The 25,061-nt window shown below is 45.2% G+C and overlaps 1 protein-coding gene across 2 annotated transcripts in view; it reads right to left on the reverse strand.

Annotated features, from left to right (window-relative positions):
- Positions 1 to 3,593: 3,593 nt before the first annotated feature.
- The window catches only part of DROSHA (drosha ribonuclease III), an 81,065-nt gene continuing 59,597 nt past the window's right edge, over positions 3,594 to 25,061 (reverse strand). For both annotated transcript variants that reach the window (XM_082234185.1, XM_082234184.1), the window contains exons 27-32: positions 19,819 to 19,960; positions 16,020 to 16,102; positions 15,425 to 15,528; positions 11,508 to 11,600; positions 10,615 to 10,661; positions 3,594 to 4,028 (exon numbers count right to left, since the gene is read on the reverse strand). In XM_082234185.1, coding sequence (XP_082090311.1) covers positions 3,898 to 4,028; positions 10,615 to 10,661; positions 11,508 to 11,600; positions 15,425 to 15,528; positions 16,020 to 16,102; positions 19,819 to 19,960 — 600 coding nt within the window. In that variant the 3' untranslated portion in view covers positions 3,594 to 3,897. The remainder of the gene's footprint in view (positions 4,029 to 10,614; positions 10,662 to 11,507; positions 11,601 to 15,424; positions 15,529 to 16,019; positions 16,103 to 19,818; positions 19,961 to 25,061) is intronic.

Raw genomic sequence — 25,061 nt, forward strand, 5'->3', positions numbered from 1 at the left:
ACGCCGTTTACCTTCCCACAACAGTGGTATCTATTTATCTACTTGCACTGGCATGCTTTCGAACTGCTAGGCTGGCAGGAGCTGTGACAGAGCAACGGGAGCTCACCCCATGGTGGGGATTCAATTCACCTTCTGATCGGCAAGCCCTAGGCTTTGTGGTTTAGACCACAGCACCACCTGCGTCCCGCCTGGAAATGGTAGTTAGTACCAAATGTAAACTGCAGAGATACGGAGGCCAGATGCTAGGATCATACTTTGCTGGACCTTTAAGAGTTGCACCAGCTTCCAATCTGTTTCTGCACCTAGAATCATAGAATTGCATAATCGGAAGGGATCCCGAGGGTCTAGTCCAACCCCCTGTAATGCAGGAATCTCAACACCCAGTCCCCCATCCAATCTGAAGCCATACCGGACCCTGCTTAACTTTGCAAATGTGATGGCGGCACTTCAGAGTACAGGTTACAGACTCCGCTAACCCAGAAATAGTACCTCAGGTTAAGAACTTTGCTTCAGGATGAGAACAGAAATTGTGCAGCAGCGGCGCAGCAGCAGCAGGAGGCCCCATTACCTAAAGTGGTGCTTCAGGTTAAGAACAGTTTCAGGTTAAGAACGGACCTCCGGAACAAATTAAGTATGTAACCCGAGGTACCACTGTACTGGGGTTTACCATTTGAGACCTACACAGTTTAGGACCTAGGGACCTACAGGAACACTTGCCTTAGCAACAACCAGCCTGTCCATTGAGATAATCGTTGGAGGTCTTCCTTCAAGCACTGCTTATTATGAAACAGGGACAATTAAAAGATAAATGCGGACAACTGTCACTTACGATGTAGATTAAACATATAGCAACAGTGTCTCTTTCCTTAATAGGATGCTAAAAAGGAATTTTATGACTTTATCAGTGGCGTTTTGTGATAAATATTGAGATATTTCCCCAGTAATAATGGTGTTATTAATGAGATTTATATGGAAGACAGACTTCTTTGATGTAATTATGAAAAGTCATCTTTTGCATTTGAATTATTCATTGAAATCAGATAAGTGGCTTAACTACACATATTATTTCTAATAAATCTTCAGGTTGTGACCAATACTGTGGCACTTTGCTTATGGAAATGTCTTCTTAGGAAACTCATCCAGTGCCTACATCAATGTCTTTTCAGCACAAGGTAAAGACTTAAAAAAACCAAAAAGACTTTTACCAGCTTAAAGGTTTTATCACCCAATTTTTATCGCTGCTTTTATCCTGCTGTTTTAAATTTAATTTGCTTATGCTTTATTGTATTTTTATTGTTTTCGTTTTTATCAACACCCCATATAACGCGATACTCAAGGGTAGAATAAAAATCTGATAATTTAATAAGCAAAACACGTATTTGGCTGGTACAACTTGAAACTGCAGGGAAATGCTCCTGAATGAAAGCACATTAGACAGCAGCGCTTAGCTGAGTAATTGTTAAGATTAAACAATTAAAAAATGCTCAATGAATGAAAAAAGGGCCCCTGATTAATCAGGCAGATTATTGTGGGGTGCTTTTTTAAAAAAAATAAAAGGGGGGAGAGACAGGTACTTTCAAGTCATACAATTAACATTTCTTTAACTGGATTGCAGTATGAATTAAAAACAAAACCCTCACCTGTTTTGTTTGTGGTGTTGTTTCTGTGCGCACGCCGAAGAGCAGTCAACCACGTGAGCTGCCACCTAGAATCAGGAGTGATTCTGCCCATTTTCCATCTACCATTTGAGCACCGCATCTGGTTCTCAAGCTCCATTTTAAGTTCAGTTAAAAGTTCAGTGTGCGTACTGAACAAGTGGATTTCGCTGTACTTGACACAGCAGTAAAGAAGTGAGACAAAAGACCCTGAGCCTAAGCATATATGCATATTGTAAAAAGGTGCAAAGCCCTTCTTTCGCACCCTGCGAAACATAAATGCAATTTTTAAAAACTGGGCAACGGCGCACTACCTGCCCGTGACTCCCGAGCCTTCCCCGATCTCCTTCTCCCTTTCCCCTTTGTTTTGACAGATCAGGGGAGGCTCGGGAGTCACGGGCGGGCAGCCGTTGCCCAGAAGGGGCGAGCCTGGTAGTGCAGTTGGCTCTGGCTGGCTTCAGGAGCTGCTCACTGCTTGCTGCCGTGGCGCAGGAAAAATGGTGGGCGTCATGGCAGCTGCCACGTCTGGCTCTGGGTTGCTGAGGTTGCCGCTGCCACATTTCCCGGGGACAGATTTGCAAATCTGGGGACGTTCCAGGGACGGAATTTGTCTGGGGACAGATTGGCAAATCCGGGGACTGTCCCCAGGAACCGGGGACGTCTGGTAACCCTATGCCAGAGCCCTCACCCCTCCTTCCCCAAACCCAGTGAATACCTGGCTTTGGGAAGGCAGTGTGAGGGCTGGGGGGGGTGTTGCCAAGGGCCACTGGAAAAGCCCTTAAGGGCCACATGCAGCCCTTGGACTGAGCATTGGATCACTCTGGTTTGAACTATGGAAAGACGGCCTACAAATAAAATTATAGTCGTACCTTGGATCCCGAATGCCTTGGTACTTGGACGTTTAGGCTCCCGAACGCCGCAAACCTGGAAGTGAAGTGTTCCAGTTTGGGAACTATTTTTGGAACCTGAACATCCGATGGGGCTTCCGATTGGCTGAGGAGCCTCCTGCAGCCAATCATAGAATCATAGAGTTGGAAGAGACCACAAGGGCCATCCAGTCCAACCCCCTGCCAAGCAGGAAACACCATCAGAGCACTCCTGACATATGATTGTCAAGCCTCTGCTTAAAGACCTCCAAAGTAGGAGACTCCACCACACTCCTTGGCAGCAAATTCCACTGTCAAACAGCTCTTACTGTCAGGAAGTTCTTCCTAATGTTTAGGTGGAATCTTCTTTCTTGTAGTTTGGATCCATTGCTCCGTGTCCGCTTCTCTGGAGCAGCAGAAAACAACCTTTCTCCCTCCTCTATGTAACATCCTTTTATATATTTGAACATGGCTATCATATCACCCCTTAACCTCCTCTTCTCCAGGCTAAACATGCCCAGCTCCCTTAGCCATTCCTCATAAGGCATCGTTTCCAGGCCTTTGACTGGAATCAGAAGCCGTGCTTTGGTTTCTGAATATTTTGGAAGTCAAACCGACTTCCGGAACAGAATACCTTCAACTTTCAAAGTACGACTGTATGTATATATGTACGTACGTACGTATGTACTGATTGTAGAAATACCTTAAAGAAAATACAGGACAGAGGATACACAATCTGCACATTATAAAAAAACTCTTCTTTTTTAGATTTCGCTTACGGATGACGCTGTTTATGGGACCCAGCATTTTGGTTCATCTCTTGTGAATGATGCTTAGATTTTCCTCATTTATCCTGCTATCAGGTGCTGTACTGAGGAAATATTTCTGAGCGAGATCATCTCATCTCCCTGGATCCAACCCCAGCACAGATTAACCCACGTCTTTCCAGTGGTAGCACAACCCAGACAGAGATCAAGGCGAGATGGTGGAAGCAGCATCTCATTTCTGCCTTATTATTTCCCATGATTAAAGACTCCGACGAACACAAAGCTTTTCCCTTTTTCGGAGATGGTTACCCGTTTTGAAATAAAACACTTTATTATTCCGCAAACTCAAGATGGAAAACAAAAAGCACAATTCTTCAGAAAGAATGTTAAAAGAAATTGTTTCGTCAAGCCTTGTGAATAAAGCTTAACTAGCTAAAAATGGAATAAAACACATTCTTCTAATTTTATGTAAAAAGTAACAATTAACATGAAACATGATTTAATGAGCAGACTTCGTTCATCCTTTACGCAAAAGTAGGCTATGTCTCCACAGGCCCACATCAAAGTTATTAAGCAGGCAAATCCACCGTTTGCTTCCATGGCCTGTACTTATTTCCGGATGTCGTCCGCTTCCTCCAGTTCTCTTTCCTGATGCTCTCGTTCCCATCTCATTTCTTTAAGCTCTTGCCTGTACTTCCGCTCAATGAATCGTTTCTGATGGGCCATCTGAGGAAAGTTATCTGAGGCAAGAAGAAATGTTTCATGCGTTAAAATAAAGGCCAGGCATTCCGAGTGTTCATTATTCTATTACACCAGGCAGGATAAGGAACATTTCCAGCTATGGTCATGTAATACGTTTACTTATCACACTCACGGTCAAAATTTCTGTCAGGGTGCGGAAATAGGAGACTTCACCCAAGGCTTCCCAGAGAGTTTCATGAATGAAAAGAGCATTGTCCCCCGCCAAAACGTCCCCCAAATTGTACTTTGCCAAACCTTTATTAAGCATTACAAACACCTTGGAAGTCGAACGGAATTCGTTCCAGAAGTCTGTTCGACTTCCAAAATGTTTGAAAACCAAAGCAGGGCTTCTGAGTGGCTGGAGGAAACTCCTGCAGCCAATCAGAAGCCACGGAGTCCCCGTCGAACGTTTGGCTTCCAAAAACAGTTTGCAAACCAGAACACTCACTTCTGGGTTGCAGCGTTCAGGAGCCAAAATGTTTGAGAACTAAGCTGTTTGAAAACCAAGGTACGACTGTATAGGCCAGCCTTTCTCAACCTGTGGGTCCCCAGATGTTGTTGGACTACAACTCCCATCACCCCTAGCTAGCAAGGCCAGAGCTCAGGGATGATGGGAGTTGTAGTCCAACAACATCTGGGGACCCACAGGTTGAGAACCGCTGGTATAGGCCATCATAAAACATCCATATATAAAAATTTAAAAGATGTGTGATGGCTGTGCCAAAATGGTTGGGAGTCAGTGACTTAACAAACACAGAACTTTGCCTAGGGACTCAGCGGGCAGCGCTGTGGTCTAAACCACAGAGCCTCTTGGGATTGTCGATCAGAAGGTGGGCAATTTGAATTCCCACGAATTGTTGTTCTGTCCCAGCTCTGGCCAACTTAGCAGTTCAAAAGCACACCGGTGTAAGCAGATAAATAGATACCGCCATGGTGGGAAGGCAAACGGCATTTCTGTGTGCTCTGGCTTGTCACGGTGTCCCATTGCACCAGAAGCGGTTAAGTCAAGCTGGCCACATGACCCAGAAAGCTGTCTATGGACAAATGCCGGCCCCTCAGCCTCAAAGTGAGATGAGCACCGCAACCCCATAGCCACCTTTGACTGGACTTAACCATCCAGGGGTCCTTCACCTTTACCGTACAGCTGCAAATATAATGTTTTAAGTGCATTATACACATGTGACCCTAGAAGGCGCTGGTGAGCTAATGGCAAATTCCATATAGATTTTAAACCTTTTTTTTTAACATTTTCACAGCATTTTGTATATATGTGTAGCTTCAACCTAGGTGATGCTACTTCAGAGCAATGCTACACCCTGGAGACAAAAGCAGAGCCAACTTGATCATTTTAGTGCTGTATTTTAATCTTGTTTTTAAGTTGTATTTTAATCAATTGTTTTGATACCTGGTGTTAGCAACCATGAGCCCAGTCTTGGCTGGGGAAGGCAGGGTATAAATAAAATTTATTATTATTATAATGAAAGCTGCCTCCAGGATCTTTCCAAGTCAAACAATGGGTGAGTGGGAAATCATGTTACCCAATAGCAATGGTTGTGTATGTGTGTGTGTCTGTATTTATGTATACATCAACAATTTGAATCTGGCTATTTATTCCTCCATTTGAAGATCCTACCCAAATGTACTTATTGAGCAATTTGCGAGCCTCTAACATGAAACATTTTAGCCGGGGGGGGGGGCCAGAATGGAGTATCCTTATGGAAAATTTGTAACAGATCAGTGAACTACGCTGGAAAAGTCTCCGTACTTTGGGAAGCTATCATTTTTCATCAAGGACAAGAAGGGCTCCATCTGGTGCTAATCAAGATAATCTCCCCCATTACCACCATAATGGGCATCAGGGAGGGGCGGGGGGGGGAAAGCTGTTCAGCTCTTAAAAACCAATATATACAATTGAGAAGCCAACAGGAGTTAATATATACTGCTCGGCAAGAGCGGTGAGGAATAAGGTAGACAAACACATCATCCATAGTGGCGATGCCAGGTGGAAGGTCGCCGGCGAAAGCGTCGCCTCCGTCGGATGTGGTGCCAGATGAGAAATTGCTCTTTGTGATTGACTTGCTAGTGCTGACGCAGAAACAGCTGGTGTCCTTGGGAAGATGAGGCTTTCGGGGACATTATAGGAAACACAGCTGATGCAAGAGGCTGAGGAGGAGGCTTGAATGAAGGGCTCAGCCACTTCTGAACCCAAGGCCGTCTCCATAAACAAACAACCTCCTCTTGCAGAAGCGATTCCATTCTCTCTCCCTCCCCTTCTCCGGGTCTCTCTCCTCAAAAGATTGGAAGATGCCGCCAGCCGCTAAGTCTCTGGTACCACAAAGGCACTCCTGTGCAAAGTGTGGTCCTTTTGTACTCTTCTTGCAGATCTGATGTACCAAACTAAGTGCCACTTAGGGACGACAAAAGTTCGGTGAAGTCTCCTGCTTGTGTTTTTCCCAGAATCGCTTGAAAGCCCTTCTCCTCGTAAGATCTGAGTCGCCCTGACACACACGGCGGGTTTAAGAACCTCTGATGGCTTTAGATGGAAGTTCTTGTGGGGAGAGACTGCGCCTTCTGCTATTTCATCATTTTCCTTTCCGTATTTCAGAGGCTCTCATATTAACTCAGGGGAGTACAGAAGGTGAAAATCTTGCATGTGGGGCAGAGAGGTGAGACTTCACATGCCACATTGGTGCTCCGTATTCGTACACAAAAGGTAATAATGGAAAGAAATCATACCGTAAAAATGGACCTCTCTCAAAAGCGCACATTTTAAATGCACCTGTTTAAAAAAATGATATTAATTCTTCCAAGACAGCGACTGAAGGCTACCGACTGTTTGGCTGATGTAAGCAGATGAGCTCAACTCTTGATAGATAAAAGTACGGTGACTTTTGCCAGAGATTTCAACGAGATTAAGAGTTATCTGGGGTTGTAGCACAAAGATTTAAGTCCCTGTTTGGCAGCAGCTTGCGGGTTTTGCAATCAATCCTGCAAGGTGAGCGCTCTGGCCCCCATCTAGCAAAGCGCCGACTTTATTTTAATCACAATGCCTAGATCATGAATGTCAGTGGAATGACTCGTGTGCCTGAATTTAAGCATGGGCTTAAGTGCTTCGCTGGACCGAGGCCAGAGAGCTCAGCACTTCACTTGACCAACTCCCCGCCAACTAGGCCTGAAATATTGTGACTTTTTGGAGGGATTATGCTTACAAAGGGGGAGAGGGCTAGACACATAAAGGAACACAGAATGGAAAACCTGCCATCACTTTGCTGAATTTTCAAGGCTGAAACTGCACGCTAAATCACTTTACCTTGAGCAAATATGCTCAAAGCAAATGCTTGAGGGCCAGTTTTGCGCTTACTTGCTTACTGACACATCTCTCCTTGAGCCTACGCAACTGACACCACATTTGTTTAAGGCCAAGAGTGTAAAGCGCAATGCGCTCAGAAACTACATGACCTGAGGTCCCCTTACCACAAATAACCTTCCAACTTATGTCCATATCAGAGAGGGAAAGAAGGACCATCACTGCATTTTGAAAAATATAAATGACCCGCACAGACTTCCTATATGTTTAATTATAGGTTTCTGAATACCCTAGATGATTATGATATTAATTATTATTATTATTAACCCACCCATCTGACTGGGTTGCCCCAGCCACACTGGGCAGCTTCCAACACACATAAAAACATAATAAAAACATCAAACATTAAAAGCATCCCGATACAGGGCTGCTTTCAGATGTCTTCTAAAAGTTGTATAATAATAATAATAATAATAATAATAATAATAATAATAATAATAATTTATTTATTTATTTATAAGTATGGTTCTTTATCCCCCTGACATCTGATGGGAGGATGTTCTACATTGCTGAGAAGGCATTTCCCTCCAAGTTTCTTAACACTATTATACAACTCCATGGTGTGACCACATCTGGAATAATGAGTACCGTTCTGGTCACCTCACCTCAAAAAGGATATTGGGAAAGGTTTGGGGAAGGGCAAACAAGATGATCATGGGTCTGGAGCAACTCCTCCGTGATGAAAGGTTACAGCAATTGCGGCTTTTCAGTTTAGAGGAAAGGCAGGCAAAAGGAGGCATGGAAGACAGAGTGCAGATTTTTGCGTGGCGTACTTTGGGAGAAGTGTTTCCTTCTCTCTCTCCTAACACTAGAACTTGGGCATCATCCGGTGAAGCTTGACATTAGACAATTCAGGTCAAGCAAAAGAAAGTTGTTGTTTAGTCGTTTAGTGGTGTCCAACTCTTCGTGACCCCATGGATCAGCGCACGCCAGGCACTCCTGTCTTCCACTGCCTCCGCAGTTTAGTCACACTCATGCTGGTAGCTTCGAGACCACTGTCCAACCATCTCGTCCTCTGTCGTCCCTTCTCCTTGTGCCCTCCATCTTTCCCAACATCAGGGTCTTTTCCAGGGAGTCTTCTCTTCTCATGAGGTGGCCAAAGTACTGGAGCCTCAGCTTCACGATCTGTCCTTCCAGTGAGCACTCAGGGCTGATTTCCTTCAGAATGGAGAGGTTTGATGTTCTTGCAGTCCATGGTTCTCTCAAGAGTCTCCTCCAGCACCATAATTCAAAAGCATCAATTCTTCGGCGACCAGCCTTCTTTATGGTCCAGCTCTCACTTCCATAATCATTACTGGGAAAACCATAGCTTTAACTATACAGACCTTTGTTGGCAAGGTGATGTCTCTGCTTTTTAAGATGCTGTCTAGGTTTGTCATTGCTTTTCTCCCAAGAAGCAGGCGTCTTTTAATTTCGTGGCTGCTGTCACCATCTTCGCAAAGTGCATAGTGAAACAATGGATTTTGCTCCCACAAGAAGCGACGTCTGAAAACTTGTGGTAGCCTTAAAAGAGGACTAGACAAATTAATGGAGGGTGAAAATACTCGCTCCGGTAGTCTCTAATGTCCAAGGGACGCGGGTGGCGCTATGGTCTAAACCACTGAGCCTCTTGGGCTTGCCGATCAGAAGGCTGGTGTTTTGAATCCGCACGATGGGGTGAGCTCCCATTGCTCTGTCCCAGCTCCTGCCAACCTAGCAGTTCAAAAGCACACCAGTGCAAGTAGATAAATAGGTACCGCTGTGGCGGGAAGGTAAATGGCGTTTCCATGCGCTCTGGTTTCCGTCATGGTGTTCTGTTGCGCCTGAAGAAGTTTAGTCATGCTGGCCACATGAGCCGGAAAGCTGTCTGTGGACAAACGCTGGCTCCCTCGGCCTGAAAGCGAGATGGGTGTCGCAACCCCATAGTTGCCTTTGACTGGACTTAACTGACCAGGGGTCCTTTACCTTCTAGCTTACTGTTCAAGGCAGTCTGCCTCTGCACATCAGCTGCTGGTAATCACAAGTGGTCAGATTGCTTTTGCACTTGGGTCCTGCTTTTTGACACACCTAGACGTATCTGGTTGGCCACGGTGAGAACAAGATGCTGGACTAGATGGAGGGGCCATTGGCCTGATCCAGAAGGCTCTTTTTATGTCCTATCATTTATTCTTGTCCAATTGACCAGGTAAAGGAACAGGGTATTTGAACATCTGGGGTGCATATTAAAAAAGCAGAACTGATTTACGGATTGCAGTGCTATCTATCATCTATCTATCTATCTTATTAAATTTTCTGTTTTATAATTTAAAGTACTCGTGTTTACATCCTTACAATATCAATGACTTTCCTTCTTCTCTTTGCATGGTTCATTTTGCATATCGTAAATCCCTGCATATTTTACAAAAACTATATTCCATTATTACATCCATCAAGGTTTATTTACACTGTTGAATTTATCCTAATGCTGCCAGCGTTTTCAACTGTGCACAGTTATTTCCCATATGTCCAATAAACGTTTTCCAGTCTTCTCTAAACGTATGCTCTTCTTGTTCTTTCATTCTATATGTTAAGTCTGCAAGCTGCGCGTATTCTGTCAACTTAAGTTGCCATTCTTCTTTAGTTGGGACCTTGCTCGTTTTCCATTTTGGTGCTAACAAAAAACGGGCCGCAGTAGTGGCATCCATAACCTTTTTTTGACACCTGGGAATTTCAGCCTGAATTATTCCCAACAGAAAGGACTTGGATTGCAATGCTTTCTTGGTATCCGAGTTGGGTCATAACAGAGTCTGGTTTATTCTCTACCTGGAAATGCGATCTGTCATTTCACACGGCGCCACATAGCCGTATCTGCTTCTAGCCCAGAAAATCTTGTCACTGTGGTCTAATGATAGAGCGATTTAAAAGCCCCGGCCATTAAAAGAATAATAATAGTAAAAATATTTCCACGGTTGGCTTGTTGAGACCCACTTGCCAGGAAGTTTGTGTAATGGCTCTGCCTCACTGGGGAGGGGAACATTTTTGATTTAATCCAAATGTGTGTGTTATGTAAGCAAATTTTCAATTCAAAATCATCTAAAATAAATGGAGGGGGAAGGTGGATGGGGATGCTGGTGTTGACTGCCATTTGCTTGTTTTATGTGTACTTTCTTTCTCTCTCTTTCTCTCTCTCTCCCATAGGTAATGCTTGCACATCCCCTGTCCCAACCCCCAGAACAAAATAACCCAAGAAAGCCTCTTACATTTTTCCAAGGCATCCATTGCTGCGCACATCTCTGCTTGCTGAATGCTGTTTTAAAAAAAGAAAAGAAAGGAAAGGAAATGGGGAGAAATCATGGCAAATGTATTTATGGGGTAAACTACAGCTTCCGAGAAGCAACCACTCTGATAGCTCTGCTGAGACTAATTCTTCAAATAATCATTGGGCACTTGTTCCCATAAAAACCCTTCATGCACAGGCACACACACAAACCCGTTCCAGCGAGTTGTTTTTAAAACTTCAGATCAATACTACTAAGATCTTCCCCTTTCATAATTCTTCGGCAAATTGTTTTAATGAAAATATTAAATTTAAAACCGACCGACCAACCAGCAGGCAAACTCTACAGCTCTAGAAAAATGGATGGCGATATTACAGCAAATAGAACACTTTCCCGCTAATATTTTATTAGGAAATATTTTTATCTTATTCTTAGAATCAGTGCAGTCCGGACAAGGAGGTGATCAATGGAGAAGGAGAAACCCTTTAAATATTATTTATCATGCAGCTGGCACCCTCGCTGTGCAGTCCCTAAGATGCTTTTCTCATTCATCTTCAATACAAACCTACAAAGTGTGTTGCTGTTCTTCCATTAATGGAAATGAAAACCGGGAGAGACTAATCTGTCTGAAGGCTGCTCAGAAAGGCCATGGCTGAACTAGAATTCGAACGCAGGCCTTCTGTCCCTGGCACTCTAGCCATGGAGCTATAGAGGCTCTCTGCAACATCTTATTTTGGCCAGATACAGACTTAAATGGGAGTAGTGGGAATTCTAGCATTCGCTTTCTTAAGGAGCACCATCTAAATCACCAAGGGATTCCCTGTAGCTCTCAAAACACCTGTTTAATTAAACGTGTATTCAAAAATTTACCATACCTTGGTCCTTTACCACATCCTATTCTTTCGCCTTTAAAATAAACAGCTACGGTGTATGTCCTGGCATGAGAGGGTCCGACTGTTTGCAGAGTCCTAAGTCCCAGGAAAGACAGTAACACACAAAAAAAGTCACACTTTTGAAAGCAGGACTTACTACGGCCTCTTGACAGAAATGCCCCCCTGTCTGCAAAGATTAATCACGGGATTGCAGACAAACAGCACTTTATGGATTATTTTACAAGGCACTGCAAACACGTCATTGCTTTAAAAGTGAAGTATTTATGTACGCTTGGTGTAGAATTATAGGCATTTACACTTTTTGGCAAATTCAGATCTTCGGGATAGAAATATAAGGTACGGTGACAAATGCTGTCGCTCTAAATGGCAACTACTGCAAATTGCCCCATCAGTAACGGAAAGTTGCAGGATCTGTCACTACTAACCAGGCAGCTTTCCCTTTGGACAAAGAGTTTGATATAAATCTGCAGCCATTTTAAGATGAGACACGAGTTCTCAGACAAACGATAAATTTGCTTCTCTTTCCCGTCTCCCGCTCCGATCCATCTCCAATGTCACGCTGAGTATTGGTTCTACACAGTATCAGCGGTTAAGGTACATTTAGGAAACGCTTTACAACGGAAATAAACAAATGGTGGCTTCAAGTCAACCAAACAGCCCATCCCAAATTGCCTATGGATCTATACATTCTTTCCGCCCGCCACGAAACAAGACAATCTGTTGCAAGAGAGGCGCTAGACCGTTCGAATGTCAGAGTTTCATTACTGAGCTACCCTTTAAAACAGTTTACAATAATCCTTCCATCCATGCCAGATCCCAATTTTCTGTCCCTTTCCTGTGGCCAGGAGAAAATGGTACAACTTAAAGGGCGGGATGGATGGATCGTCAAAAGATGGAGTCATCAGCCTCATTGCATCTCCAACACTTATCTGATTCAGTCTTCTACATCTTAGCAAGTCTACTTGAAGTTAGAGACCATCTGTAAATCATTTTCAGGTAGTTCTCCTTCAAGGCATAACATGATGTAAAAATTTCAGATCGTTTCCCCCCCAGAGATTAAAATCTATATTGTGTCCTATATCTATTGCCCAGCGTGTCATGGAGACTTTGACAAGCTCGTCTTTTGTTTCCCATTCTAATAACATTTTAGATAAAAGTTTTTCTTTATTTTCTAAGAGTTCTTTTTCAAATTGTGAGTTTGGTCCAAAAAACCCCCAGTTTCCCTGTTTATTTTAAACATTTTATGTAACTGATGGTATTGTAGCCAGTCCGTAACATGGCTCCTTACACTTTCCATTAATTCCTCTGTAAAGCATAGCAATTCCCTGTAAGTTGTCCACTGTCTATCCTTATTAATTCTCTTTATTGTAATAGCCTCAATAGGAGATAGCCACAAAGGTGTCATCCCTTCCCAGCAGATTTGTATATTTCTCCCAAACTCCATACAAATTCTTCCTTAGAATATGGTTTGTAAAACTTTTGTAAATTGTCGCCTTCCCATACCGTAGACATACATGCCAGCCGAATTTTAAATCGTGGCCTTCTAGGTCCAGGATGTCTGTATTATCCAATGTAATCCATTCTGTTAACCAACACAGGCAGGAGTCACCAGGGGCTCAGAGCAGCTTAGGGCAAACTCTAGTGCTGTCCTCGAAGGCTCCCTTCCTCCCCCCCCCCAGCCTTGTCCAAGATGGGGCTCCCCAGCTATACAGTGGTACCTCGGATTAAGAACTTAATTCGTTTCGGAGGTCTGTTCTTAACCTGAAACTGTTCTTAACCTGAAGCACCACTTTAGCTAATGGGGCCTCCCACTGCTGCCACGCCGCCACCGCACAATTTCTGTTCTCATCCTGAAGCAAAGTTCTTAACCTGAGGTACTATTTCTGGGTTAGCGGAGTCTGTAACCTGAAGCGTCTGTAACCTGAAGCGTCTGTAACCTGAGGTACCACTGTATATGATTACAACTCTGACTATAGTCCATGCTGCCTGGAGCTAATGGAGGTTGTGGTCCAAAATGTCTGGAGGACACCAGATTTTGGGAAGGCTGCTTTGGGCCCCCGGTGAAGGACTGTAGATCATTCACATCTGTGGGAAGAAGTCAAGGCTAAAGCCTGTGAAGGCTAAAGCTCACCGGCCCTGGAGTCCCGGGTCCTCTCTGGTGGGGATCCTTCTGTGAGGGATATGCACGTTGCAATGCGTCACTGAGTGGCCCACCCTGGCAAGCACGTCCTCCCTGCCTCTGTGCAAACGCTCTGGCATCACACGCCAGCCAAACAGGAACGTCTCCATTCTCATCCTGCTTCAGCTCAAGAATGGCAGAAACAGAGAACGAGAAGGAAAAAGAGAGGGTTCGCACTGCCTCTTCGTTGTTCCCTGAGTCCATCAAGAGATGAACACCTGCTGCACTCTGGCTCTCTTTGTCCTGCGTCAGAATATTCCTCTTGCCCGCTGCAATGGGCGCTCTGCCCCAGGAGCAGGCAGAAGGCAGATCTGGAGATCCCTGCCGTTTCCAACAGCCAAACAGCAACAAAAGAGCTCATTGCACCCCACAAAATTAAGCTGCCAAAATGAAGAAAGATGGAGGTGGCCGTGAGTGGATCTTTGGAAAGGCCTGTGTGCTTTCTTCCATTAAGCTGGAGTGTGGCGCTGATAATGCCAAAGTTGCAGGTTCGATTCCTGCATATTCCTGCATTCCAGGGGATTGGACTAGATCAGTGTTGGCCAAGCTGTTTTGGGACTACAATTCCCATCATCCCTGACCACTGGTCCTCTTAGCTAGGGATGATGGGAGTTGTGGTCCAAAAACAGCTGGAGGGCCAAGTTTGGCCAACACTGGACTAGATGATTCGCAGGGTCCCTTCCAACTCTGCAATTCTATGATAATTATCTCCTTCTCTCTCTCACACACATATGCTATCTCTAGATTCCTGGGCTCCAAATTCTTTAATATGAAGTGTATGTCTAAATCCTTAAACCTCTTCCTCACTTCCACTGTGTATTCATAAGGGAATTGATGCTTTTGAATTATGGTGCTGGAGGAGACTCTTGAGAGTCCCATGGACTGCAAGAAGATCAAACCTCTCCATTCCGAAGGAAATCAGCCCTGAGTCCTCACTGGAAGGACAGATCCTGAAGCTGAGGCCCCAATACTTTGGCCACCTCTTGAGAAGAGAAGACCCTGATGTTGGGAAAGATGGAAGGCACAAGGAGAAGGGGACGACAGAGGACGAGATGGTTGGACAGTGTTCACGAAGCTACCAGCATGAGTCTGACCAAACTGCGGGAGGCAGTGGAAGACAGGAGTGCCTGGCGTGCTCTGGTCCATGGGGTCACGAAGAGTTGGACACGACTAAACAACAACAAATGTCTTTTGCACAACTTCTAGTTGGAAGATCTCAGGGACTGAGTTAAAAAAAACAACACCCAACAAAGCAGATCTTGCAAGCCTGCTGTCTACCCACTCCATCAAACATCATGCTTTTTGAAGACAAGCAGCAACTCTGCTACCAATCCCAAATCACTCCGGAGAGTTACACTTGCAGGAGTTACAGAGTCTGCTTAAAGCAGCAGTTCCCACTCCCTGATGTGCGAAGGGAGGCACTGAAACTATTTTGTGGGTGGGTGAATGCGAACTTATCGGCGAGGATCAAATGATCACCCATCCACTGAATTTAGAGCCATCCCATCTTCCACACGCAGCGGCTCTCGTGACTACATTTGTGGCGCTTGAAGCTGAGTTCGAGATCGAAAAGGGGAAACGGCAAACTAATCCCTTCTTTAAACAAAAGGCAGAGGGTGCTTAATCCGAGTCATACGGATATGGAGACAAAAATAAACGCCAATGTGGAGCTGAAAATGAGAGATTGGCTCACAAAGTTATAAGGAGAAAGGCTTCTTACTTATAGAGAGGGATGTCTGGCTCCTTCCCTTCTGTTCGGAGAGTTAAGCAGCATTGCTGGAGCTGGGATTTTGGATCGTTCCAGTCCTGGTTTAAAATGAATTCCTATAATGCAGAGAAATAACAGCAGGCTCCAATTAGAGGAGCAGGAAGAGGCTGGAAACAGGGTTAAAAACAGGAGTTTTCCCCCAAGTTAATGTTGTTGTTTTTTGAAGTTTATACCAAAGTACATGCATGCAGCAGAAGGTAAAGGTAAAGGGACCCCTGACCATTAGGTCCAGTCGTGGCCGACTCTGGGGTTGTGGCACTCATCTCGCTTTCTTGGCCGAGGGAGCCGGCGTACAGCTTCCGGGTCATGTGGCCAGCATGACTAAGCCACTTCTGGCAAACCAGAGCAGTGCACGGAAACGTCGTTTACCTTCCCGCCGGAGTGGTATTAAATAGGTATTTATCTACTTGCACTTTGATGTGCTTTCGAACTGCTAGGTTGGCAGGAGCATGCAACAGAACAAAGGTTTTAATTATCATAAAGATGGGACTCTGTGGCAAACCCAGATTTGTTGCTGCGTTACGTACAAAACTCCAAGCTGTCCTACCTTTAGTCGTGGGAAAAAGCAGACATTCATGAAGGTGTGGACGTATTCCAAGTCCTTGTCTATGTACAGAGCAGCGATAAAGGCTGGAAGGGAGAAAAACCAAATATGCGAGTAATGTTATTCGCTGGGTAAAAAGAGTTTACACTTGCAGAGAATCTCTGGTGTTCTCAAGGTCTCTCATGGCAAATATTTCTGAGCTAAGAACCCGGGCTGCTCAGCTGCTTGAGTGCGTCTTAAGGGGGGAAAGGTGACTTGGCAACCACAGTTTTTGACCACCTTGGGAACAAGGTGAAAAACATAACGAAGAGTTAGGAGGTCTGTTAAGGCCCCAAGCAGAGAGGGCACCCAAAAGGTGAGAGTCTCCAAAAGGGAAAAGAAAATGAAATAACAGAGGGCTGGACCACCGATTGTCTGTATCATCAAATATCACAGGTGGAATGGGATTCAGTCTGTGAAATTGCATGTTTTGGGGCGAGCAGAAGGAACTCAGCCCAGTCCAGAAGCACATAAAAGGCTTAGGGAGGTCATGTTGTAGAGGGTGTGATTCTTCTAGCCACTTCAACAGCTGCGAGGTTCAACTGACCTCTTTTGGGGAAAAGATTCCTAAGGGTTATAGTTCCACGAAAGTGTCTCTTGCTTTTAATTCCAAAGTGGGAGGTGTGGGCTGGCCTCCGTGGAGCAATCTCATGGCAGTGTTGCACTGCCGCATGTCTAATCTGCCAACTTACAGCTTCCATCTAATGTGGGATGAAGGCACGAGGCCACATCAACAAGTCTGCGGTCGACAAATAAGCACATCTGATGCTCAGAGCGGCACGCACCCCCCTCCATGTGCTGGCTTGTTAAGTCGGGAATTGGTTATGTGAAGTAGGTCACATTCCCAACAGCCTCTCCCTCCTAAAAAAGGTAAAGGGACCCCTGACCATTAGGTCCCGTTGTGACTGACTCTGGGGTTGCAGCACTCATCTCGCTTTATTGGCCAAGGGAGCCGGCGTACAGCTTCTGGTGTACATGTGGCCAGCATGACTAAGCCGCTTCTGGCGAACCAGAGCAGCGCATGGAAATGCTGTTTACCTTCCCACTGGAGTGGTACCTATTTATCTACTTGCACTTTGATGTGCTTTCAAACTGCTAGGTTGGCAGGAACAGGGATCCAGCAAAGGGAGCTCACCCCGTTGTGGGGATTCGAACCGCCGAGCTTCTGATCGGCAAGTCCTAGGCTCAGTGGTTTAACCCACAGTGCCACCCACGTCCTCTCTCTCCTTAAGACCCTTTAAAGTTGCATTACGCTATGGTCGTCCTTCGTACAGTTGAGTAGATGGTCGTCGCAGGGTCTCACCAAGAACAAGGTTGTCCATCGATTTACATGTGTCCACTCTGCTCCCCCCCCCCTTTGCTTCTGGGTCGGTGTTCAAACTCTCAAAACATAAATCCCTTGGGAGACCAGACTAGAATTAACAATGTCGTGAGTTTTGTTCATGAAAAATGGAACGCAAATAAATATTAAGCTACGTTTCTTGGTTAATGCAGAATTATGGTATGAACCCCTTTTTGTTCGTTGTTTCTGTTGTTTATTTATTTATTTCCCACCTATCTGGCTGGGTTTCCCCAGGCACTCTGGACCGCTTACAGGATATATAAAAATAGAACATTAAAAACAGAATATCCTACACAGGAAACCAACCAACCAATAAATCAATAGAAAGCAATAATAAGAACAACAATGCTCTCCTTTTTATGAAACAGGAGACCTCATCTCCTCGACTTACTCCTAAGAACCCCATTCACTCTCTTCCCCAACCCCAGACCCACTAAATGCTTTAACTGGACAGATCCCAATTGCTCCTTAAAAGCAATTGCTCCTCTAAGAATTCCTTCCTTTCCTCATGCAGTTCACCACAGTTGGTCTAATAATAATAATAATAATAATAATAATAATAATAATAATAATAGACAATCTGGTCCCCCCCCCAGATGTTGCTGGACTACAAAACCTATCATCCACGGCCATTGCTAATCCTGGCAGAAGCTGATTGGTGTTGTATTCTAGAAAATGTGGAGGACACCCGGTTGCCTATCCCTTCTCTAGTACAAGGTCACTGAAGAGCAAATCCTGGGCTCTGCCTGTAACCTCTCCTTGACAAGGGCTGAAAACTGAGTCACTGAATTGTCAAAATCTGGACAAATTAATGAAGCATTCTGAAGAGCTGGGGACAGAGTCTGGACTTCTAAATCCTGCGGTTTAGCCAGCAGACTATAACTTCTAAGAAATAAATCTCTGCAAAGTATACACTCCCAGTGCTTCGGATATCAATCACGATTGTTTGTGAACAACTTCCATTTACTAAAAGGATTTGGCAAGAGACACGGGACCTGCTAAACTCACAAAATGTATTAAAATGCTCTGGATAGAGATTAACTTCCTTGGCCCGTTATTTATTGCCACTTCACTTGCACTGGAAGCAGAACCTTAAAAAAACAAATAAACTTTTCAAAAAAAATTAGCTGAAAGGGGATTTAAACTTCACTATGGGGGTTTACGTTACCGTACCTTCAGAAGCAATGCCATTTATGAAATTGACTGTATTTAAAATAAAATAATAAAGAACTATTTCCCCTTTATTTCTGTACTTGCAAAGGGGCACCTAAAAGCAGGTGTTACTGAATGATTGCTGTTCTGCCGCATGCTATGTAATGCTCATGATCTCTTTAAGATGGGGATAACCCAACATTGTGCCTGCACTCCAGGTGTTGAACTACAACTTCCAGCGCCCCAACCATTGGAAATTCTGGCTAAGACTAATGGGAATTGTAGTCCAGCAACATCTGGGGAGCACCATATTGGTTGCCCATCTTAAGAGATCAAGAAAAGGTGGCATAATCACATGTTCCCTCTCTCCAATCCTCCTTGCCTCTGGTGCAAACTCCTGCACAGCCCTTCCCCAATGTGGTTTGCTATGGCCAAAGTTAATAGTAAAGATAATGATAATAATTATTATTATTTATACGCCGCCCATCTGCCTGGGTTTCCCCAGCCACTCTGGGAGGCTCCCAACAGAATATTAAAAACACAATCAAACATCAAACATTAAAAAACCCCATAAACAGGGCTGCCTTCAGATGTCTTCTAAAAGTCAGATAGTTGTTTATTTCCTTGACATCTGATGGGAGGGTGTTCCATAGGGTGGGCGCCACTACCTAGAAGGCCCTCTGCCTGGTTCCATGCAACCTCACTTCTCACAGTGAGGGAACCACCAAGAAGGCCCTCGGAGCTGGACCTCAGTGTCCAGGCTGAACAATGGGGGTGGAGACTCTCCTTCAGGTATACTGGGCTGAGGCCATTTAGGGCTTTAAAGGTCAGCACCAAAACTTTGAATTATGCTCGGAAATGTACTGAGAGCCAATGTAGGCACCAACATTGAATAACAGGTGCCGTAACTTGATGAATTGATTAAATGTAAGTGAACAAACACACGCCAATACCTCAATACACACACACAGCTCAATATGCCTTTTGGGGAACGCAAAAGAAATGCAACAGAACCACAGTTTAAAGAAACAAAATCTCCCTCCAAGCTGCACCTTGAACTAATGCCATGTGCATTCTTGATGGATTCCAGAATCCACCAAACCCACTTGGTGTTTTTTTGGGTTTTCTTTGTTTTTTTTTTTAAAAAAAACCGGTATCTCTTATAGCACAGAACCTTGCCTAAGGACTTTCTCACTTCTGCTATCTGCTGTCCCCTTTAGCGTCACCCCTGATTTGCTTCGGGAGGAAACAGAAGATGGTGGCACTCACATTCCAAAAGATCCGCCAGTGTCTTCGTCCGTAAGGCCACGGGGCGCTTGGTTTTGTCGTTTGTAATGGCGAACTCCTGCATGCCCAGTTCTTCGGCGACTTTGGCCTGCGTTCTGTTGTTGACCAGGGAGCTCCGCAACAGCTACCGACACAACAGAGAGCGCTCAGGTAAGAACATCCCCAAAATTCTTGGGAGGAACCATTTCCCCAGCCGTTGCTTGGCAAAACAGAAGAAACCGAGTGACCTCTGCTAGATTTTGTTCCTACGCCAAGTTGCCGCTCATGCTAACCACCTAATACCAGGGACCTTCTCCTGATGCTGATCTGTATGACCCACATGGTCAACTGCTTGGTCCCTCAGCCCCAAAGTGACGCAGGAGAATAGTTTCTCCTTCTCCCCCCCTCCCGGCTGCGCCAAGTTCCTGCCGATCAATTGGCTGCTTTCAAATGGGAGCGAGGGGTCCATGTTGCTCTAATCTTTTTTGGTAATAATAATAATAAATTTTATTTATACCCCGCCCTCCCCAGCCAAGACCAGGCTCAGGGCGGCTAACAACCAATAATAAAAACAAGTTGATTGAAATATAACTTAAAAAACAAGATTAAAATATAACATTAAAACATTAAAATGCAGCCTCATCACAGGAGGAGAAAGGAAAAAAGAAAGAGGGGAAGGAAGTCAAATTGATTCTAAGCCAAAGGCCAGGCGGAACAACTCTGTCTTACAGGCCCTGCGGAAAGAAATCAGATCCCGCAGGGCCCTGGTCTCATGAGACAGAGCGTTCCACCAGGCTGGAGCCAGTGTTGAAAAGGCCCTGGCTCTGGTTGAGGCTAATCTAACTTCCTTAGGGCCCGGGACCACTAGGGTGTTGCTATTTATGGACCTTAAGGTCCTCCGTGGGGCATACCGGGAGAGGCAGTCCCATAGGTACAAGGGTCCTGCTACAAGAATCTGGAGATCACTGGAGCACCGGGCAAGATTAGTAGGTAAGCATGACTTGCTGCAGCCCTGATTCAAGAAATCTGGGGTGGCAGAGTAGTCAGAGGAAGAGCTCAACAAAGGCATTTTCAGTGGGAATAGTAGATGGGTGTCAAAAGAGGTTTCTCACCTGGGCACTTAGGATGACACCATGTAAGGAAGACACCTGGTGAGGAACCTACCAGAACAGGACTAAGAACATGGGTGAGAGGGAACAGCCAATGTGGTCTGAGTGTTCAATTTATTGCATGGTATATATTGCATTATAGCCTACCTAACAGTACAGCCTGCCTGGAGTACAGAGGAGGGACCACCATGTTGTTCTGAGCTTCTTAGAGGGAGGGCTGTATGGAAACCAGATTGATGTTCGGTGGGGTGGGGATCCCAAAAGTGATCCACTACCGCCTCATTTTGGGGAAGAGGGGTTTAGACACAGCTGCATGCTTTGCATGCAGAAGGTTCCAGGTTCAGTCCCCATTAGGGCTGGGAAATCCCATGTCGGAAAACACAGACTGAAGCCGCCAATCAAAGTTGGCGATGCCGAGATGGATGGACCTGGCTTGACCTAAAGCAGCTTCTCGTGACTCTACGGCTCCCCCTACAGAGCAGGAGCGACGGAAGGAGTCTCAGAAAGATGTCTATGACAAAAGTGTCTCTCGCCAAACACTAACGAACTGAGAAAATGACTATGAATTGAAAGTGGAGACAATAGATGTACCTTTCCCTTTTGATCTGTTTGCTTTATAACACACACAAAAACTTTAATAAAAACTAATAAGAAAGAGGCATGCAAAACACACCAAAGTGGTTCAGATGTAACACCAAAACATGGGTTAGGGTTACATAAATGGTACTCAACGTGTTGTGTAAGGTAAAAAGGCAAAGGACCTCTGGACTATGGGGTGCGGCACTCATTTCTGCTTTCAGGCCAAGGGAGCCAACAGAAAACTTTCCAGGTCATGTGGCCAGAATGACTAAACCGCTTCTGGCACAACGGTATACCATTACGACTGCCAGAGCACACGGAAATGCCATTTACCTTCCTGCCGAAGTGGTACCTATTTATCTACTTGCACTGGTGTGCTGTCGAACTGCTAGGTTGGCAGGAGCTGGGACAGAGCAACGGGAGCTCACCCCGTCGTGTGGATTCGAATCGCCGACCTTCCGATCGGCAAGCCAAAGAGGTTCAGTGGTTTAGACCACAGCGCCACCCGCATCCCTGAAATGTTGGGTGCTCCTTCCTGACCACAGCACACAGCTATCCTCTCCCTCCTTTCCTAGCTTGAGGCAATCTGTAGTTTATCATTTGGTCCAAACTGGCAAACCACGGTTTGTGCTTATCCTAAGATTATACTACAATTTGTCTTAGGTCAGAAGCACCCGACTCGTGTCCAGCTTCCTGTTGAAGCAAGCTAATGGGCAGAAAATATGCCAAGCTCAATTTCTCTTGCTGACAGAAGTGTGCTCTTGCTTCCACTGTGCATACAAAGCAGAGAGAGCTCCTGTGTAACTCGCTAATGATGGAGGTGCCTAAGGTGCTGCTTACATATAATCCTCTCCAATTGTCTAAAGGATGCTGCAAGAGCCGCGGTAACAGGCGGTCGATTTATCGCTCTCATCCTGGATCCGTGAATATTACTACGGCTTCAGCCAATTTAACGTAAATAGACTTGGCAACATATAATCCTCTCACACCGGGCAAAGTGAGCTGGTCCCCAATGTGTCCGTCGCAGGAGGACTGCAGTGTTAATTGTCAAAAAATGCAGCCACCTGTGGCGACGAAGAATTAAGTACTATGAGAATCGAGAGCCGGTTGACAGGAAGAGAGGAGCCCAGCGCTTTAATTAACAGCAGCCACTTTCCAAAAGAACAAGCACGCAACTTATTGTTGGGGCAACGTCTGCAGCGAACCAGTGGCTCGGAAAGCAGAACCTAATGCAATTTGCATAGGATACGAAGGCTGGGTGAACAGCTGAGGTGAAATTTCTGTGAAAGATGGAACGATACGGGCGGGGGCTGGCAGAGCACGAGAGCGGTGCGAAACGAAACGTTAAGGCGCGCCCGAAACATAAAAGCAACTTTTGAAAGCTTATTTCAGTCTGATCAGATGAAAGGGAGCTCGGGAGAGGGGGCAGGCCCACTGATAAGGAAATTTAACATGTCATATTTATTCATCAGAAGACAGAAGGGAGACAGGCTCAAATTATGCTTAAGAGAAGGTCTCGGGCAGAAGGCAGAGGAAGGGGACCGAGGGAGAAAGCGGTGTGGAGGGAAAACGTGCTCGCTGCTTAAAACGTAACTTTGGTTAAACATTAAAATGCCCTGCCACTTCAGCAGCAAGTTCAAAGAGCACACGGGTCTTTGAAATCAGGGGTTAGCCTTCCTTGGAGCTACTGGCCGAGTGGAAATATGCAGAAGAGAGCAAAGGAGAGGGGGGATTGGAAGGGATGGACAGCATAAAGTCAAAACTGGATCTTCTTTGTGCTGCAGAACTCTTTGAAAAAAAGATATGGTTGCATTCGGAAAGAAATTTATAGGAGAGGCTTCTCCTTCTGGCTAGCACAAAGGCGAATGGTATAGGATCATTATATGTAAATAAAAGCGAGTTTCCTGGATTGTAGTCGCACTCTAGTTAGGGTATATCAAAATGGCGCCCTAACGATGCAGAAACTCAGATGTATAAGCTTGGCACCAAAGGATTCCTTAAACTGGGGTTACAGTTGCCCAAACAAAATGCCTGGTTGCCATTTTGGGGCCAAGCAGCTCAAAAGTCGTGTTTTCCAAGACAACCTTTGGGTTCCTTAAATTCATCCTGATTGCGCAGACAACATATAACCGATAGGATTCTACAGGGTGAGGTATCAGTGTGTGAAAAAAAGTCGAGATCCAAGGGCATGCATCTCCAGATGATGGAGGCGACTGGTGCCCTCCTGGACCCCGGGCATCTTCGCTTGGTCGCAAGTGGCCGATAGCCAGGTGAAAATGCGCCTGGCGAATTTTGAACGCTGCAACCACAGACAACCTTTTTCTTTCTGGCAATGCACAGGCACTGACGGGATGATATCATTTCTAGACTGAGCACTGAGATGTAGTTAGCTGTGTTTCGTCTTATCTCTTTGATTTGCCCCCGCTGAGCTGGATGAATCCCTAGCTGGAATTAAGATTGCCAGGAGAAATATCAACAACCTCAGATATGCAGATGACACAACCTTGATGGCAGAAAGTGAGGAGGAATTAAATAACCTTTTAATGAGGGTGAAAGAGGAGAGCGCAAAATATGGTCTAAAGCTCAACATCAAAAAAACGAAGATCATGGCCACTGAGCCCATCACCTCCAGGCAAATAGAAGGGGAAGAAATGGAGGCAGTGAGAGATTTTACTTTCTTGGGCTCCATGATCAGTGCAGATGGTGACAGCAGCCACGAAATTAAAAGACGCCTGCTTCTTGGGAGAAAAGCAATGACAAACCTAGACAGCATCTTAAAAAGCAGAGACATCACCTTGCCAACAAAGGTCCGTATAGTTAAAGCTATGGTTTTCCCAGTAGTGATGTATGGAAGTGAGAGCTGGACCATAAAGAAGGCTGATCACCGAAGAATTGATGCTTTTGAATTATGGTGCTGGAGGAGACTCTTGAGAGTCCCATGGACTGCAAGAAGATCAACCCTATCCATTCTAAAGGAAATCAGCCCTGAGTGCTCACTGGAAGGACAGATCCTGAAGCTGAGGCTCCAATACTTTGGTCACCTCATGAGAAGAGAAGACTCCCTGGAAAAGACCCTGATGTTGGGAAAGATAAGGAGAACAACAACAGAGGACAAGATGGTTGGACAGTGTTCTCGAAGCTACCAGCATGAGTTTGACCAAACTGCAGGAGGCAGTGGAAGACAGAAGTGCCTGGCGTGCTCTGGTCCACAAGGTCACGAAGAGTCGGACACAACTAAGCGACTAAACAACAACAAGTAACAATGGTACTTATTCGAAGATTGGTTTGACGTGGTTTTAAGCGGCTTATCGTGCCGTGCCCTGGGACCACGTGTGATGGGGGGGGCAGAAGCATGAGTAGGAAAGCCTTTCTATGGTGGGAGGTATTCGGCTAGGGTAGAAGGATTGGTTCTAAAGGGCTCCTGTTCAGTTCTATGGGGCAAGGTAAGCAAGTTGCAATAAATGTCTAGTTGAACAGTCGAGAGACCACCCAAGACTTGCGTGTTACTGAAACGAAGCAGCTATTCTTAAAAAGAAAGGCAAACTTGATTGGTTTGTT

This window comes from Podarcis vaucheri, assembly GCF_965113315.1.
Source record: "Podarcis vaucheri genome assembly, chromosome: 8".
Taxonomy (NCBI): domain Eukaryota; kingdom Metazoa; phylum Chordata; class Lepidosauria; order Squamata; family Lacertidae; genus Podarcis; species Podarcis vaucheri.